The following is a 13937-nucleotide window of genomic DNA, read 5'->3' on the forward strand; positions in this document are numbered from 1 at the left end:
TATGTTTAGATAATAAATAATACAAGTTGTAATTAATTGCTTTTCATGCATGCTATTATTATAACTTATATTTTTCAGCAAATCTATAATTTTGATTTATTATTAAATTCGTTGATAACTGTTAAGTATTGAATTGATGTACACCGCACAATTTTTCTTTTGAATTAGCAATAATAAAAGTTAGTACAATATTTCATGTGTAAATAAAATATGTTTTAATAAAATAAATTTTATAAATAAAAAAACTTTCAGTACCTTTTAATGGTGTTATTTGAAAGTAATATTATAAAAAAAATTAAAATCACTATAAAAACATTTTAATCTAAATTATAATTTTCTTTCAACAGATTTACATCTTTATTCACTGGCACTGCTGTAACCAAGATAAATTATTCTCATTCGTCTGTTTTGTAAAATATGTATTCAGTTATTAAATAAAGTACTGGAATTCCTTACTTAAACTGTTGCTGTAATTAATTTTTTATTGTATTATACACTAATTTTTAATAAAAGTTTAAAGAAGAACAGTGTTTTTACATAGCACAGATCCCTGTGCTACAGACCACAGAGAGCTAGGAATTTCAAACTAATACCCTAAATATAAGTTATAAGTAATTTTTTAGGTTCAAATCTTAAGTTTTTTTTCCTTCAAAAATTACAACTTTTATGACAATATTTAAAGAAGAAAATTTAATCATTCTTTAAATATGGTCTTTAAGATCTATGCAAGAGTTATGAAAGATAAATAAGATTTAATGTACGAGTACTCATGTTATTCACTTATTCTGTAAGTCTCATAATTTACTATTTCATGAGGTTTTTTTTTGGGGGGGGGGGAGATTTATCAATTTATTCATAAATTTAAATAATTCCTACTACTTTTGTCCCTTTAATGGAGGTATTAAATTTTACATATACTAAGATGTTCATCATCTAATGAAAGATTACATTAGTTCAACATATTTTTTCTGCAAAAGAATACTGACACAAGAATAACTACATAAGAATACACCCACATGAATTATAATTATAATATTTTAAGACTAACCCTCCAAGCAAAAAATATTCTATTTACAAAAATAATGTGAATACTTCTCATGCAGAAACAATGTATCATTATGAAACATTCAAGTTTTGGTATTGTTTTAACTTTTTTTTTCCCCCTGAATATAATATTTTGATGTTACAATAAGAATCAAGATGTAATACTTTTTGCAGAAGATTCAGCCTTTATTAATTTATCAAAATTAAAACTTTTGGCATTATTAAATGCCTTTATGCCATATAATAGTGGGACAGTGTCTTAAGCTGTTAATGAAAATATTTAAGGATTGCTTGCTTTAAGGTGTTCCACGAGGAACTATTAGGTTTGATATTCTAAGTTGTTTTTAAAAGGCTCTTGTTTGTTTGAGTTGTTTTTAAAATGCTCTGAGCGTTTTGAAAATCACACCAACACCTTCCAATGTAGTGCCCAAAATGTATGAAACATATGATGGAATTAATATTAATTGCAACAGGGATATCTAAACTAAATCGCTACCTAACTGATTTTTTTGAAAATTTGATAAAAAATATAACTTTAAATATTATTTAAAATATCCAAGTATAATATAATGTTTAAATATTATTTTAAAAGTGTCACCAGCTTAACCTATATATATTTATAAAATTAATTACGATATAAATTTAAGTATGAATTCTTCAGAAAGAGAAAGTTACCTTCTTCAGGAAAAAAAAAATTTTTTTTACTACAAATAAAAAAAATCCATAACTTTCACACTGAGTGGCAGGTATGCATAATATATATATGAACGCGTGAATGCAGCTCTCAGGAAATTTTTCACTATCATGAAAGTTTTATATCTTCAAAATACTGCCAAATTTAAAGAAATATATGCTGACATATAAAATAATTAATACAGAGTTTTATAAAAATGAAAACATTTTTAAAAAAAATCAATGATTTTCAAACAAATTTTGTTTAAATTAGATGACAGCGAATGAGTTGAAGTGCTAGCAACAATCATAAATAAATTGCTGTCAGAAACTTTTTTAGTTTATCTAAGTCTGTTGAGAGTAACCAAAAATCATTAGTAAGTTTAAAAAAAAACGTATAAAAATAAATAATAATTGAGAAATTTACAATTTTTTTGTAATATTTTATTCTTTTTCTTAAAATAGGCTATTCTAAATTTTCATAAAAGAAAATAATAGTTCAAAAAGCTTATAACTAGTATTCAATAGTGACATAAAAAAACTACATCACTATGAATTAACAAAAAATGACTAAAGGTTAAAATAACCTTAATTATATGTGTAATTATGCAACTTAAATATCTAACAAAATGAGATGTCTTCAGTTCCTCCTAGAAAATTTTAATTTTGTAGGATCAGGATATTCTGGATTTTCAATAGAACCTTTTCCAAATTTTAATTCCAAAAATTCTCGATAATTATTAGGTGCAGAAGCTGTAATGCCTACAAATTTTATCGTATAAAATGGCTTTAGATAATGTTCAGGGAATTCCATATCTTGTTTGTGATCTACAAACCAAGTATCTTTAGTCATAGTACCATTTCTTGAATAAAAAGGAAAAAGATCAACATGAAGGTGATTTGTGGCACTAAATTGTACTCTTATAAAATCACCTTCAGTAGCTTTTTCCCATAAAAATCCCTGAGTATCTACAAAAGATTGTTTTTGTGTATTTTTTAACCATTCACACTTTTGAATGTCTTCTTTATACATTCCAATATCAACATCATAATCCCAAGGGATTATATCTCCAGTGCGTACTGCTCCTAACAAACTTCCGCCTTCAAGCCAATATCTAACCCTGCACTTTTCTAATATACCAATTACATAACGTGTGGTTACTCTTAAATTTTCTATACAGCAGGGTGGAGTCCATCTACCTTCATACAAATATTCTGGCATATTATCTACTATAGTACCAAAACAACGAGCAGTCTTTTTATTGCAACCATGCCATTCTACTTTGGATGCTGGAAAAATAATTTTCTTAATGCCAAACTCTTCATATAAGATTTGTTTTCTTTGCATTTCAAGAGTATCATGCTTCATTTTGGAATGTTCATCAGAAAAAAGAGTTTTCCTTTTTTTGAAAGCAAAATCTTTCACAAGTTTAATCTGAAATAAACAATGAAAAAATTAGAAATATAGCATTAAATAGATTTCATCATTAAAAAAAAATCACCTCATGGACAGCTATGATTATGGATTGCTTATGACATAGCTAAATACAGGTGTGTGGAATTAGTGGGTAATAAAAGTAAACTATCAAAGACTATTTTTAGCAGAGAAACTTTCAGCGTTACAGTAAATGCTGGAAATATTGTCTTTTTGCACAAATGAAAGCATGATTTTGGAAGATAAGCCAGATTTTTGGAAAATAGGTATTACAATAAATGATGGAAATGCCATTTTTCCTACACTTTTTTTTTTTTTTTTTTTTTTTTTTTTTTTTTNCTTTTTTTTTTTTTTTTTTGGTCAACAAATACAGAAACTTTGTCTCAACCTCGTTCAGTGTTTAATCATTTAAATAAAGGGCCTATCATCTCTTTTTGTTAGTTACTAATTGACTGGGACATTGTCGAAGAATGCAGGAAGATTTTCATTTCGGTAGTAAAAAGTTTTCTTTACTGCAGAATTTTTCAAAAGATGTTTTTTTTTCTTTTTTCCTGCAAAATTATATTTTAAAAATACCTTCCTCATGCATCGGAAGGGGATGCTGTCTTTCTTTTTTTTAAAGATCATTAAATTTTACATCATAGTAAAATATGTTTGTAAGTGGGGATTTTGTTATGAATTCAGATTTGTGTCATACGAATTAATTAATCATTGTGATACATTTGTTGCTTTTTTTAATTTGGTGAAAATTAAATCAATTCAATATTCTAAAGACGATATTGCGCACATGAGCCTTCTGTCAATTGAGTCTTCCAATCATAAATCACCCTTATTCCATTTTAAATTTAAATAGTGTTTTGATCATTTTTCTGGAACTATTGCTACGAATTTTCACTTGTTTTTTTATTATTTTTTATATACCTCACCAATGTCTTGATGTTATTATGGCACGGGAAGTTCGAATCGCACATTCAAGAAATCATTCTTTGACACGCTCAGCTTTCGCCCATATAGCTAATCCATGTCATGGTTCAATCGTTTTTTTGACAGTTATTGCTTCAAAATATTTTTATTTTTTTTTTTCAAAAAAAATCTTGATATTTTTTTTACACAATTTTATTACACGTGAAATTCAAATTGCACAATCAATTATTCATTTTTAATGCAACAATTTTCTCTTCTTTTTAAACAAAAAAAAAAAAAAAANTTTTTAAAAAAAAAAAAAAAAAAAAAGTTTTCAGCAGTCATTGGCTACAGCTACTGATTTACACGTGGTTTTTAAAATTCCAATATTTGTAAGTTGATATTATTCCGACACGTGAAATTCAAACTGCACATATAAATAATAACACCTTGAAATCCCTTAAATCCATATGGTATTTCAATTATATTTTCGGCAGTTATTGATAGATTGATTTTTATGTCGTTTTTAAATATCCCGATATATTTCAGACAATATGGGAAATTCTATTCATGCATTTAAATATTTACTTTTTGATGCAATAATTCTATTTTTTTTTCAATCGATTCTTTTGATAGTTATTGCTTTTGATTTCCACAGTTTCAAAATCCAATATTTTTAATATATTATTTATTAAAACAACTGAATCTCGAAATCGAACACACATTTTTGTAAACCTTTTTTAAAGAGTCCGATTAATGTGATTTCATCGTCTATCTTTTTTTTTTCGTTAGTTACTGTCAAGGTTTTAACGATTTTTAAATATTTTTGTTTAATTTAATGATTTACAAAATTCAAAAAAGAAAATAATTAGTTCTTTTTTCACCTTCAAAATGTCAGAATATCGCCCATAATACTAGAATAAAAAAATTATTACATTTCCAATTAAAGATGAGTAGGTTACAATTATTACATTTCCAATTATACAAGTCAATTTGTTTTCTTTTGTAAACACAACACTCCTTTTACAATTTCAATTAATAATTAGAATTAAAAGCATTTTGTAGGAAGATATTAGTCTTAGGGGAGTTTGTCTCAGAAAGCCCCAAAAAAATTCTACCAGAGGGCTGATTGATTTGTCTTGAAACTATGAGCACCACTAAGTTAATGGGTACTTATGCATCAGGATTTATCATGCAAAATTCTTCAATGTAAGAAAACTTTCCAAACTTAAATAATATTTCAAAGAAAATATTCTCCTTTAACTGGTAAAATATGCCACCTCTTTAGACAATAGTGAACTTTTCTCTTTTCGCCAAAATAAAAATAATCACAAATTCTGGCAATTTCCAAGCAGTGGCAAAAAAAGAGTTTTAAATTTGCAAAGAGTTGCCGAAGAGTTTTAATCGTAGCCATAAGCAAACCACTAAAAATATACTTTTAAATTTTGTAGTTTCTAAACCTTTTTGCACCTAGAAAATGGTAGTTGGTGCAAACAGGTACCAGTATGGAAATATTACCAATAAATTACGGTAAAAACCTCATGTTACAAACACTCCTACAAAATGGATGTCTCTCATTGCAGAATTTTTTTAAAATATTTCCCAAGAGTATTCTACCAATAAACCATTATGTACCATCTCAACAATGCGGATACTACCGTAACCCAATCTGTAACAGTCTCTGAATCATTATTTTCAAACGAGACACCACTTTTTTTAAATGTGAACAAAAGAAACTATTTCTACTTTAAAGTTTAAAAAAAAAAAAAAAAAACATGCATCTTTCCACTTTTTCTTAAAGCATGTACATTTTTGCCTTATCCATAACTAGAAATTTTGCTACATTAATCAATTGAATACATCAATCATTCTCCTGTCATCTTAATTTATTTTTGCAAAGGAGAGAAAAGGGTACTGCTCATGAGAAATATTACAAATTGCAGCAACTTTTGATTTTTTTATTTGGACGACATAGGTAATGAGACTCCATAATTTGAACTATTACATTAAATGCTCTCAATTTTTCTTCCACACTAAAAATTCCTTTCTTCTTCAATTCAATTTCATCCTTGTACCTAACCTACCACAGCTGGGATCAAAAAAGTATATAAATATATGGGTATATAAATCAAACATTTATTCAAATGATTGATTATGATTTCATAGTTCCTGGTGCCTGACAGGTAGGTATTACCATGTTCTATTTTTTTCAGTGCATCTCAAGTGATAGGGAGGTGATATGGGGTGCAAACCTATTAATTGGAACCTAAAATGATTCTCAATTGATGCTTTCTAAACATGAACAAAAAGTGATATCATGTTCAAACTTGTATTGAAGAACTGAGGAATTTTATTTTTTCAGCAGCGCAACAGCCCATAGAGGGCCAAGGCCTACTGTGCCCATCTCAGTTTTCTTGACCTTGGGCTCTGGGGTGCAGGAGCAGATGTTCCGGTCAGGTGGTCAGCCGAACGCGAAACCCCCAGTGTTTAGTTCCCAAGCAAACTGAGGAATTTTATACACCCAAAAATAATGAAATTGAGGTAAAAATGCTAAATGATTTAAAAATGAAGATATGACAAGTCATAGCAGCTTAAAAACAAACTTCTATCATATTTCTTTTCAACTAGATAAATATAAAACAAAGACAAGCATATTTATCAAATTTCTTCATCTATTCTTAAATAATATAATTTTGTTAAGTTTATATAAATATCTCTGTAAATAGTTTATTATAAAATATTTAATTACTTCTATATCATTGCAGTTTTTCTAAATACAAATTATGGTATGAGCTTTTGTTATTAGTGTACCCTTTTTATAAACGGCCAACTCTCATAAGCAGAAAAAAATTTTGGGTTCCAAAAAGTTTTTCCAAAACAGAGGTTTCACCATAGTTACAAAAAAAGCCCCTAAGCACAAGATTACAATACAATCAAACAATCTGCATTGCCATCTATGAGGAGGGAATAATAATGCATTTTTCTTCATTATAGACCGTTAAATTTGTAATATATGCTTGCCTTTATATTCAGCCTATAAAATTTAAACATTTATAATTACACCCATAGTTTAAAAAACAACTTTGTACCTCAATTTTAAAAAGTGCAGCTTGAATAAATAATGAAGTTGAAAATGGCCTTGAAAAAGGAAATCCTAATTGCACCAACAAGGATTTTGTAACTAAAAACACATGTTGACCTTCAAGTGCACCACAATCCGATTTTTTACTATTTCGACTATATTTCAGAGTCCAATAACGAAGACTTATATTAAGTGATAAACATTCAGACAGACTATCTTCTATTGGAGCAGCGATGATTTTATTAGGATATTTACTATGCAGTTCTAGCATTTGAGATAACTGAGATTGAGAATCCAAATGCACGGCATCTGGGAAAATGAACACATGATTTTTATCAATATAATTCATAGGCAAAGAAATATGTTGAGGCTTAGATAATGATGATTTTAAATTGATAATCTGAACGTTATCCTTTACATGATCGTCAAATTTTAAAGGTGGGTAAATAATCTTGTCTGTGATAAGCAGTATTTTTACCGCAGGTAGAATTGTACTGATCGATTTAGTAGTGTTCGGTAAATCATTTTCAAAAAGTTCAAAATCTCTGATCACAATTATTATTTCAGACGCTAATTGTAATTCAGTGTAATTTATATTATTCTTTTCGAAACCATGTTCTTTATGTACATCTCGAATATATGAAGTGTAAATTTTATCTGGTTTCGAACAATCGCAATCCAGATATGACCACATAATACCAGCTATAATAATGTTTGTAAAAACCGCTCCAATCATAAACACTCTCCAAGGAATAACTCTCATCGTTTTTATTTCTTAGCAATAGACACATTACAAAGACATCAATATCTATTATTCAAGATACTTTTTTAAATGATGGGGTCAAATTTTTCACTATTTTAATACTCTTTTTTCTCCCAAACTTTTGTAAAACTGACATTGCTTTCACTCTAGCAAATCGTTTATTTTTGTTTCGATTTCAAATTGAGTAAAAATCATATTTGAAGAGTCTGTATTCGTTTTGAAATTAGCTTTTAGCTTACAGATATAAATAATCTAAAAATGAGAATTTCCTTGTGACGTCACTAGCAAACGATCGCAACTCTCGAAAACGACACTGGGGAGAAGACCGGGAGCTCAAACCTCGCAGACTTCGAACGAGCTAGGAAGAGAAAAATGACGTCATTTTGACGTCACGTTTCTACTCCTAGGGAAAACCTGAAACCTCGCGCTTTCGAACGAATTTTGCTAACGGGCTGCGATCTTCATTTTTCCTCCCATCTATCGGAAAGCTTTCACCTAACAATTTGCTGGTGAAAGCGATTCGAACGTTCGAATAGGATGCATTTAACACTGGGATTAAATTAGATTTCAAAGATAATTTTTANCCTGACGACCTGCGCGCGAAGTCGAGCACTTTACGGTTGCACAGTTTAACGAGGACCAATACCGCACACCCTCGGTCCCTACGCAGACTGATCCAAGTGGTCAAAAAGTGTGATTTAAAATAAATTCAATAACCGATCGCAACGCTCAAAGCGCCATCTAGGGATAAGACCGGTTCCATGCTCTTGAACCTACCCCTTTCCCTCTCCTCCTCCTTTCAGTTGCATAGGAATGTTCTACGTTATTTCCCCCCTTCTTAATATTTTTCGTATTTAATTGTCTCAACTACATTTTAAAATTTTCAAGACGCATTCTTTTAGAACCATGTTCTATGTGGTTTTCAGTTCCGTTAGTTTTAATCTATTTGAAAATCAAGAGAGAAACTGGCGTACTTCCTTCTCCTATAACTCTCCCTTGCTAATGGTGAAAGCATGCATGCGAAGTGTTGACATAGGTAAAGAGTTCTGTTCTACGCCATCTATAGCCCATTTCGATCGCCAATATTTCGTTTCGTGATCCCAACTTGATTTATTAAATAGATCGATTTTATGGGACTGACTTATTTAATTGTAGAGAGTCGCGAACTACACTAAGGGAACACCGCAAGCTCCATTCCCCCTATACTTCCGGGTTACTGTTTCTGGTGTATTTTAAAGCCATTTGGTTCACAATTTGATCATTGTATTTAGAGATTGTTACAAACGTGGTATTTGATTACTTATAACTTGTGTTTGCAATGCAATAAGTATTATATAATACTTATGTTTGCAGTGCTAAAGGTGCTAACACTAACGTAAGATGGTACACAGCTTTCAACAAAAACAAACAGTAATAAACAAATGGAAAGAGACCAAATTAGGACTGCCTGCCAAAAAAGCGAGCTATTCAAAATTTAGTAACCATGCCACCTTTTTTTAACAATATGTCTATAAATATCTAAAACAAATTTTCACTTCAAACTCATCAGAATTGCTTAATAACATCAATATCTCATGAAATACGGCAGATTTGAGCTCAGGAATGATCTAATTTACTTGTATTATTGAAAACAAAATTATCCGTTTGAAAATATCGCCTCGCAGAATAAGCTGTAGTAAGCAGTTGCAAACTTTTTAACCGAAACTAGAGCAGGTATTGAGCTCGAGATTGTTATTGCTTACATATTTATATTTGAAACACCAAAGTAGTCTCCCCCCCCCCTAAAGAGAAATGAAAGGAATTAAAAAAAAACCGTTGAACTGCTTTGTTCTGTTTGAAGATCGTATTCAATAACAAAGATTACTTAACCTTCGTTTTTACAGAAAAATCAGTTTTAAGGTTGTTTTTTTTAAATTTCAGACAATCGATTGTTGTTGTTGTTGTTAATTTACGTCGCACTAGAGCTGCACAATGGGCTATTGGCGACGGTCTGAGAAACATCCCGGAGGATGATCCGAAGACATGCCATCACAATTTTGATCCTCTGCGGAGGGGATGGCACCCCCGCTTCAGTAGCCCGACGACCTGCGCGCGAAGTCGAGCACTTTACGGTAGCACAGTTTAACGAGGACCAATACCGCACACCCTCGGTCCCTACGCAGACTGATCCAAGTGGTCACCCACCCGCACACTGACCGCAGCCAGTGATGCTTGACTTCGGTGATCTGCTGGGAACCGTGTCTTATCGATCAGTCCACTGCGGGACTTCAGACAATCGAATTAATAATAAAGAAAAATACCTTGCTTGCGGTTTCTGGAGAGGGGGGATTAACCCTGAAAATCCTATCCCGGGTATGTTACTGCATAATACATCACACTTTTTAGTAAAAAGCTGCAATTTGAAAACTAAAAAAAGTTCTTATTTTTTGTTAAGTATTCTAAAAAAGAAATAATTTATCATTAATATGTAAAAAAGTTTCATCTTAAACTAAATCACTACTTTAATTAGGAGGTCACCAAGTTCCACAAATTCTAAAATTTCCATCCCAATAATAAAAGTTATTCAGTGTGTAACTTACAATTTTAATTTTTACTCAGTACACAGGGTTCAACATTCATATAGTACTTGTCCCGCAGTGGACTGATCGTTAAGACACGGTTCCCACCAGATCACCGAAGTCAAGCATCACTAGCTGCTGTCAGTGTGCGGGTGGGTGATCACTTGGATTAGTCTATGTAGGGACCGAGGACGTGCGGTATTGGTCCTCATTAAACTGTTCTACCGTTAAGTGCTCGACTTCGCGTGCAGGTCGTCGGGCTACGGAAGAGGGGGTGCCATCCCCTCTGCAAAGGATCAAAATTGTGATGGCATGTCTCCGGATCATCCTCAGGGATGTTTCCCAGTCCGTCGCTAATAGCCTATTGTGCAGCTATAGTGCGATGTAAATGAACTACAGCAACAATCATACAGTACTTCGAAAATCAAAATTAGCACTAGAAATTCTAGCAAGTAACAAATGTATATTAGGGTATTAAAACTGCTTTCATTTGCTGAAAAAGGATTTTGTTCAGCTGGACTTCCAAACAGCAATATAAAAAATGTGGAAGCCAATTTCTTTTATTTAATTGTTGGTTGAAGTCAACTGGTAGGGAATTTCTAGGTGTTTCTAGATATATGTATTTTCAAAAAAGGAAAAATTAGAAAAAAGTTGCATGAAAGTGGAAGATTGAAGTATTAATTTAGGAAAGGAAATATTATAGAATTGCAATTACTTAATTATAGATATAATATAGAATTACTTAATAATTATCATATAATTTTTTATTGACGTTTTTTCCCGTGCAACTTTTATGAAAACTTCTTTAGTTTCTAATTTAAATAGTTTACATGCTTAACAGTTTAAATTCTGAAAAACAGTTAAATACCCAAAACAGTGAGGACCAAAAGAAGAGAAATAATTTTAAACCAAACAAAAAGTAAAATTCCAAAAAATTTATATTTTTTAATAATTATAAAAAATTCACTATTAAGTTTAACGTTTATTTAATAGTCTGCAAATAAGTATTGTAATATGTACTTAATTATAAGTTATTTAATAAAAGTTTAAAACAAAATTAAACTTAGGATAAACCTTAATATAAGACCGGAAGGAAAAGAGAAGCATCACTATCGCTGAATTAATCTTTCAGCAAGACTTTTTGGAAATATAATATAAAATATTAGATATTCCTATAACACAGGTTTGTAGAATTAGCATAGGCATTCAATGCATTTTTGTTTAAAGTATTTTGCAATATAGTTTCCTCTTCAATTTTTCATTTTTGAATAAATACTTAATTATAGAAGCATTTACTGCATCATTATAAAAATTGCAATTCAAGGTTTGTTAACATGTTAGTCTTTGTAAGCAACAGTTACACTAGAACTAAAATAATTAATTTGCTCAAGTACTAATAGCAGCACACAGATATCTTACTTTTAGGTACATATTATACATACTTTTGTAAAATGTGAAGAACATGGACATGAAGTGACATGGGCAACACGCTATATTGGAGCTTAGGTCAGAAAACTATTATTTTACACTTTTTAATATATTTAGTTTATTACTAATTTCATTTGTGAAGTTTTGATTTAAAATTAACCAAGTTCGAGAAAAAAATTGGAAAAGTCAGAAGAGGGGCATTCCAATAATTTAACAAATTTCTTCAGGAAATAATAAATCAGTTAACATCACAATAAATATGCAAAATCATTTACTTTTTTTAAAAAAAAAGAAAGAAAATTCTTGTCTTACCTTCTAAGGGATAATTCATTCCGACATGGCATCTTTGGAGAATCACCCAAATGCCATGATGATTCAATTTAGTTGTTACTCTGCCTTTGAAAAAATGCATGCTATATCACTTTTGATACTGTAGTGTTTTTATCACATATTCACTAAGAATATATAGAAATACAGTAGTGCATAAAATCATATGTATCGGTGCACTTATATCTTTGCACCACAATTGACGAAAATAAACTACGATTCAAAAATCTTGAGAATGGACTTCAATATTGGGATAGACTTTTATAAAATTCTAAAATATTTGATAAATGAGGTATTGAAAGACATGATTCACATCAATTTACATAATGATTTACTAGTGTAATATGTGTTTTTTATTACATCAAAAAAGTAATAAAAACTTTTTCTTATACTAGCACTATATTTCTAACTTTAAATTACGACATTGCTGCTATACGTACAGTCATAAAAATTTTGAAAAGGAGAGATCCATTCAATAGAAGTTTTAATAATATAGCTTTAAAACCTTTTTTTCCTTCTACTAATTAAGTTATATATACAGTCAAACCTCATTAATGTGTAAATGCTTAACATGAACTAATTTTTGATTTCCCGTCAAACTGTATACAGATATACTTTAAAGTACTTTTAACGTTAAATATTTTTTTAGGTGAACTCTAATTTTGCCACCACAGGAAAAAATTTTACTCCAAAAAGAACAGAAAATTTATTTCTCCTGACAGGTAAGAAAACTATTCATTCACAGTTCTATATCTATAAGAGTTTTTTGAATGCTTTGTTATAGTGTTAATAATTACAACATTACAGTAGTCAAATGAAAGAGTTGTATGAATTGAATCTGTCGAGGGGGAAAGGGTATTACAGGAAACTACATAATCTCTTTTGTATTCTGATATTAATCCACCTCCATGGGGAGCTTCATGGATGTGAATGTAAAGAATCATGTCATGTTTTCCTGAGAAATGATCACACATATTGATCCTTCCTTCAATACAAGTTGTTCTAAGAAACTGATATTGCTGAATTGCATTTCTAAGCGTAAAGATGTGTGGAGCTAAAATTTCATTAGAGAATACTTTGGTTTACTTTCTGATGATACTAAGAAGCAATTAGAACTTTTTGCTCGATTGTAATGCAAAATGAAATATTAAATAACTTTTTATAGAGTTGATAAAGTAAAGACTTTTGGAGAGCAAGACAGCAAGCTATTACCAATTATTTTACTAGTAATCCTCTTTAATTTATGTAATAAATTTGTTTATTCTTATTCGTAGTTACGTTTCCGTAACTTTTTATTTATATCAACAGAATTAGAAAAAAAAGAGCATCAAAAATAAGTACACATTTTGAATTTTGTCTGACCTGTATTTTTTTTCTTCCTTTCCTTATAACTTTGTTTTATTTTTTGAAGTAATTGGCAGTATTATTCAATATGAGATTCATACAAGTTATTAATTTAATCTAGAGTGCAAAATAAAAACATTTATTGAGATGATTTATATATTCATAATAGAAATTTAAGATTAGAATTGAAAATAGATAACAGATATAAATAATATAAAACGTTTGTGTACTGTAAATTTTTTTTCTTCTAAACTATAAACTGAACTACTTTTATATGAACAAATTTTTTCTTTCCCTTTAGAGTTGAAGTTATTGAGATTTGGCAGAATTCATACATATAGTTTTAATAAATATAATTAAGAAATAATGAACAATGAGCTA

General features: G+C 29.8%; 1 protein-coding gene across 1 annotated transcript; it reads right to left on the bottom strand.

The window, feature by feature from the left end:
* Positions 1-2138: 2138 nt before the first annotated feature.
* Positions 2139-8081, bottom strand: LOC107447037 (ribitol 5-phosphate transferase FKRP). The gene is made up of 2 exons (XM_016061857.3): positions 7144-8081; positions 2139-3151 (listed from the first exon to the last, which is right to left on the bottom strand). The coding sequence occupies exons 1-2, from the start codon at positions 7897-7899 to the stop codon at positions 2357-2359; spliced, it is 1551 nt and encodes a 516-aa protein (XP_015917343.1). The 5' UTR covers positions 7900-8081; the 3' UTR covers positions 2139-2356.
* Between the last annotated feature and the right edge of the window lie 5856 nt (positions 8082-13937).

Source organism: Parasteatoda tepidariorum, chromosome 1 (assembly GCF_043381705.1).
Source record: "Parasteatoda tepidariorum isolate YZ-2023 chromosome 1, CAS_Ptep_4.0, whole genome shotgun sequence".
Taxonomy (NCBI): domain Eukaryota; kingdom Metazoa; phylum Arthropoda; class Arachnida; order Araneae; family Theridiidae; genus Parasteatoda; species Parasteatoda tepidariorum.

Bases quoted from the DNA above. Each gene is read 5' to 3' on its own strand.
- LOC107447037 (XM_016061857.3), bottom strand. From the start codon at position 7,899: ATGAGAGTTATTCCTTGGAGAGTGTTTATGATTGGAGCGGTTTTTACA. The intron at 3,152-7,143 runs GTACAAAGTTGT...TGTTTATTTCAG, and splicing joins CTGCACTTTTTAAAATTGAG to ATTAAACTTGTGAAAGATTT.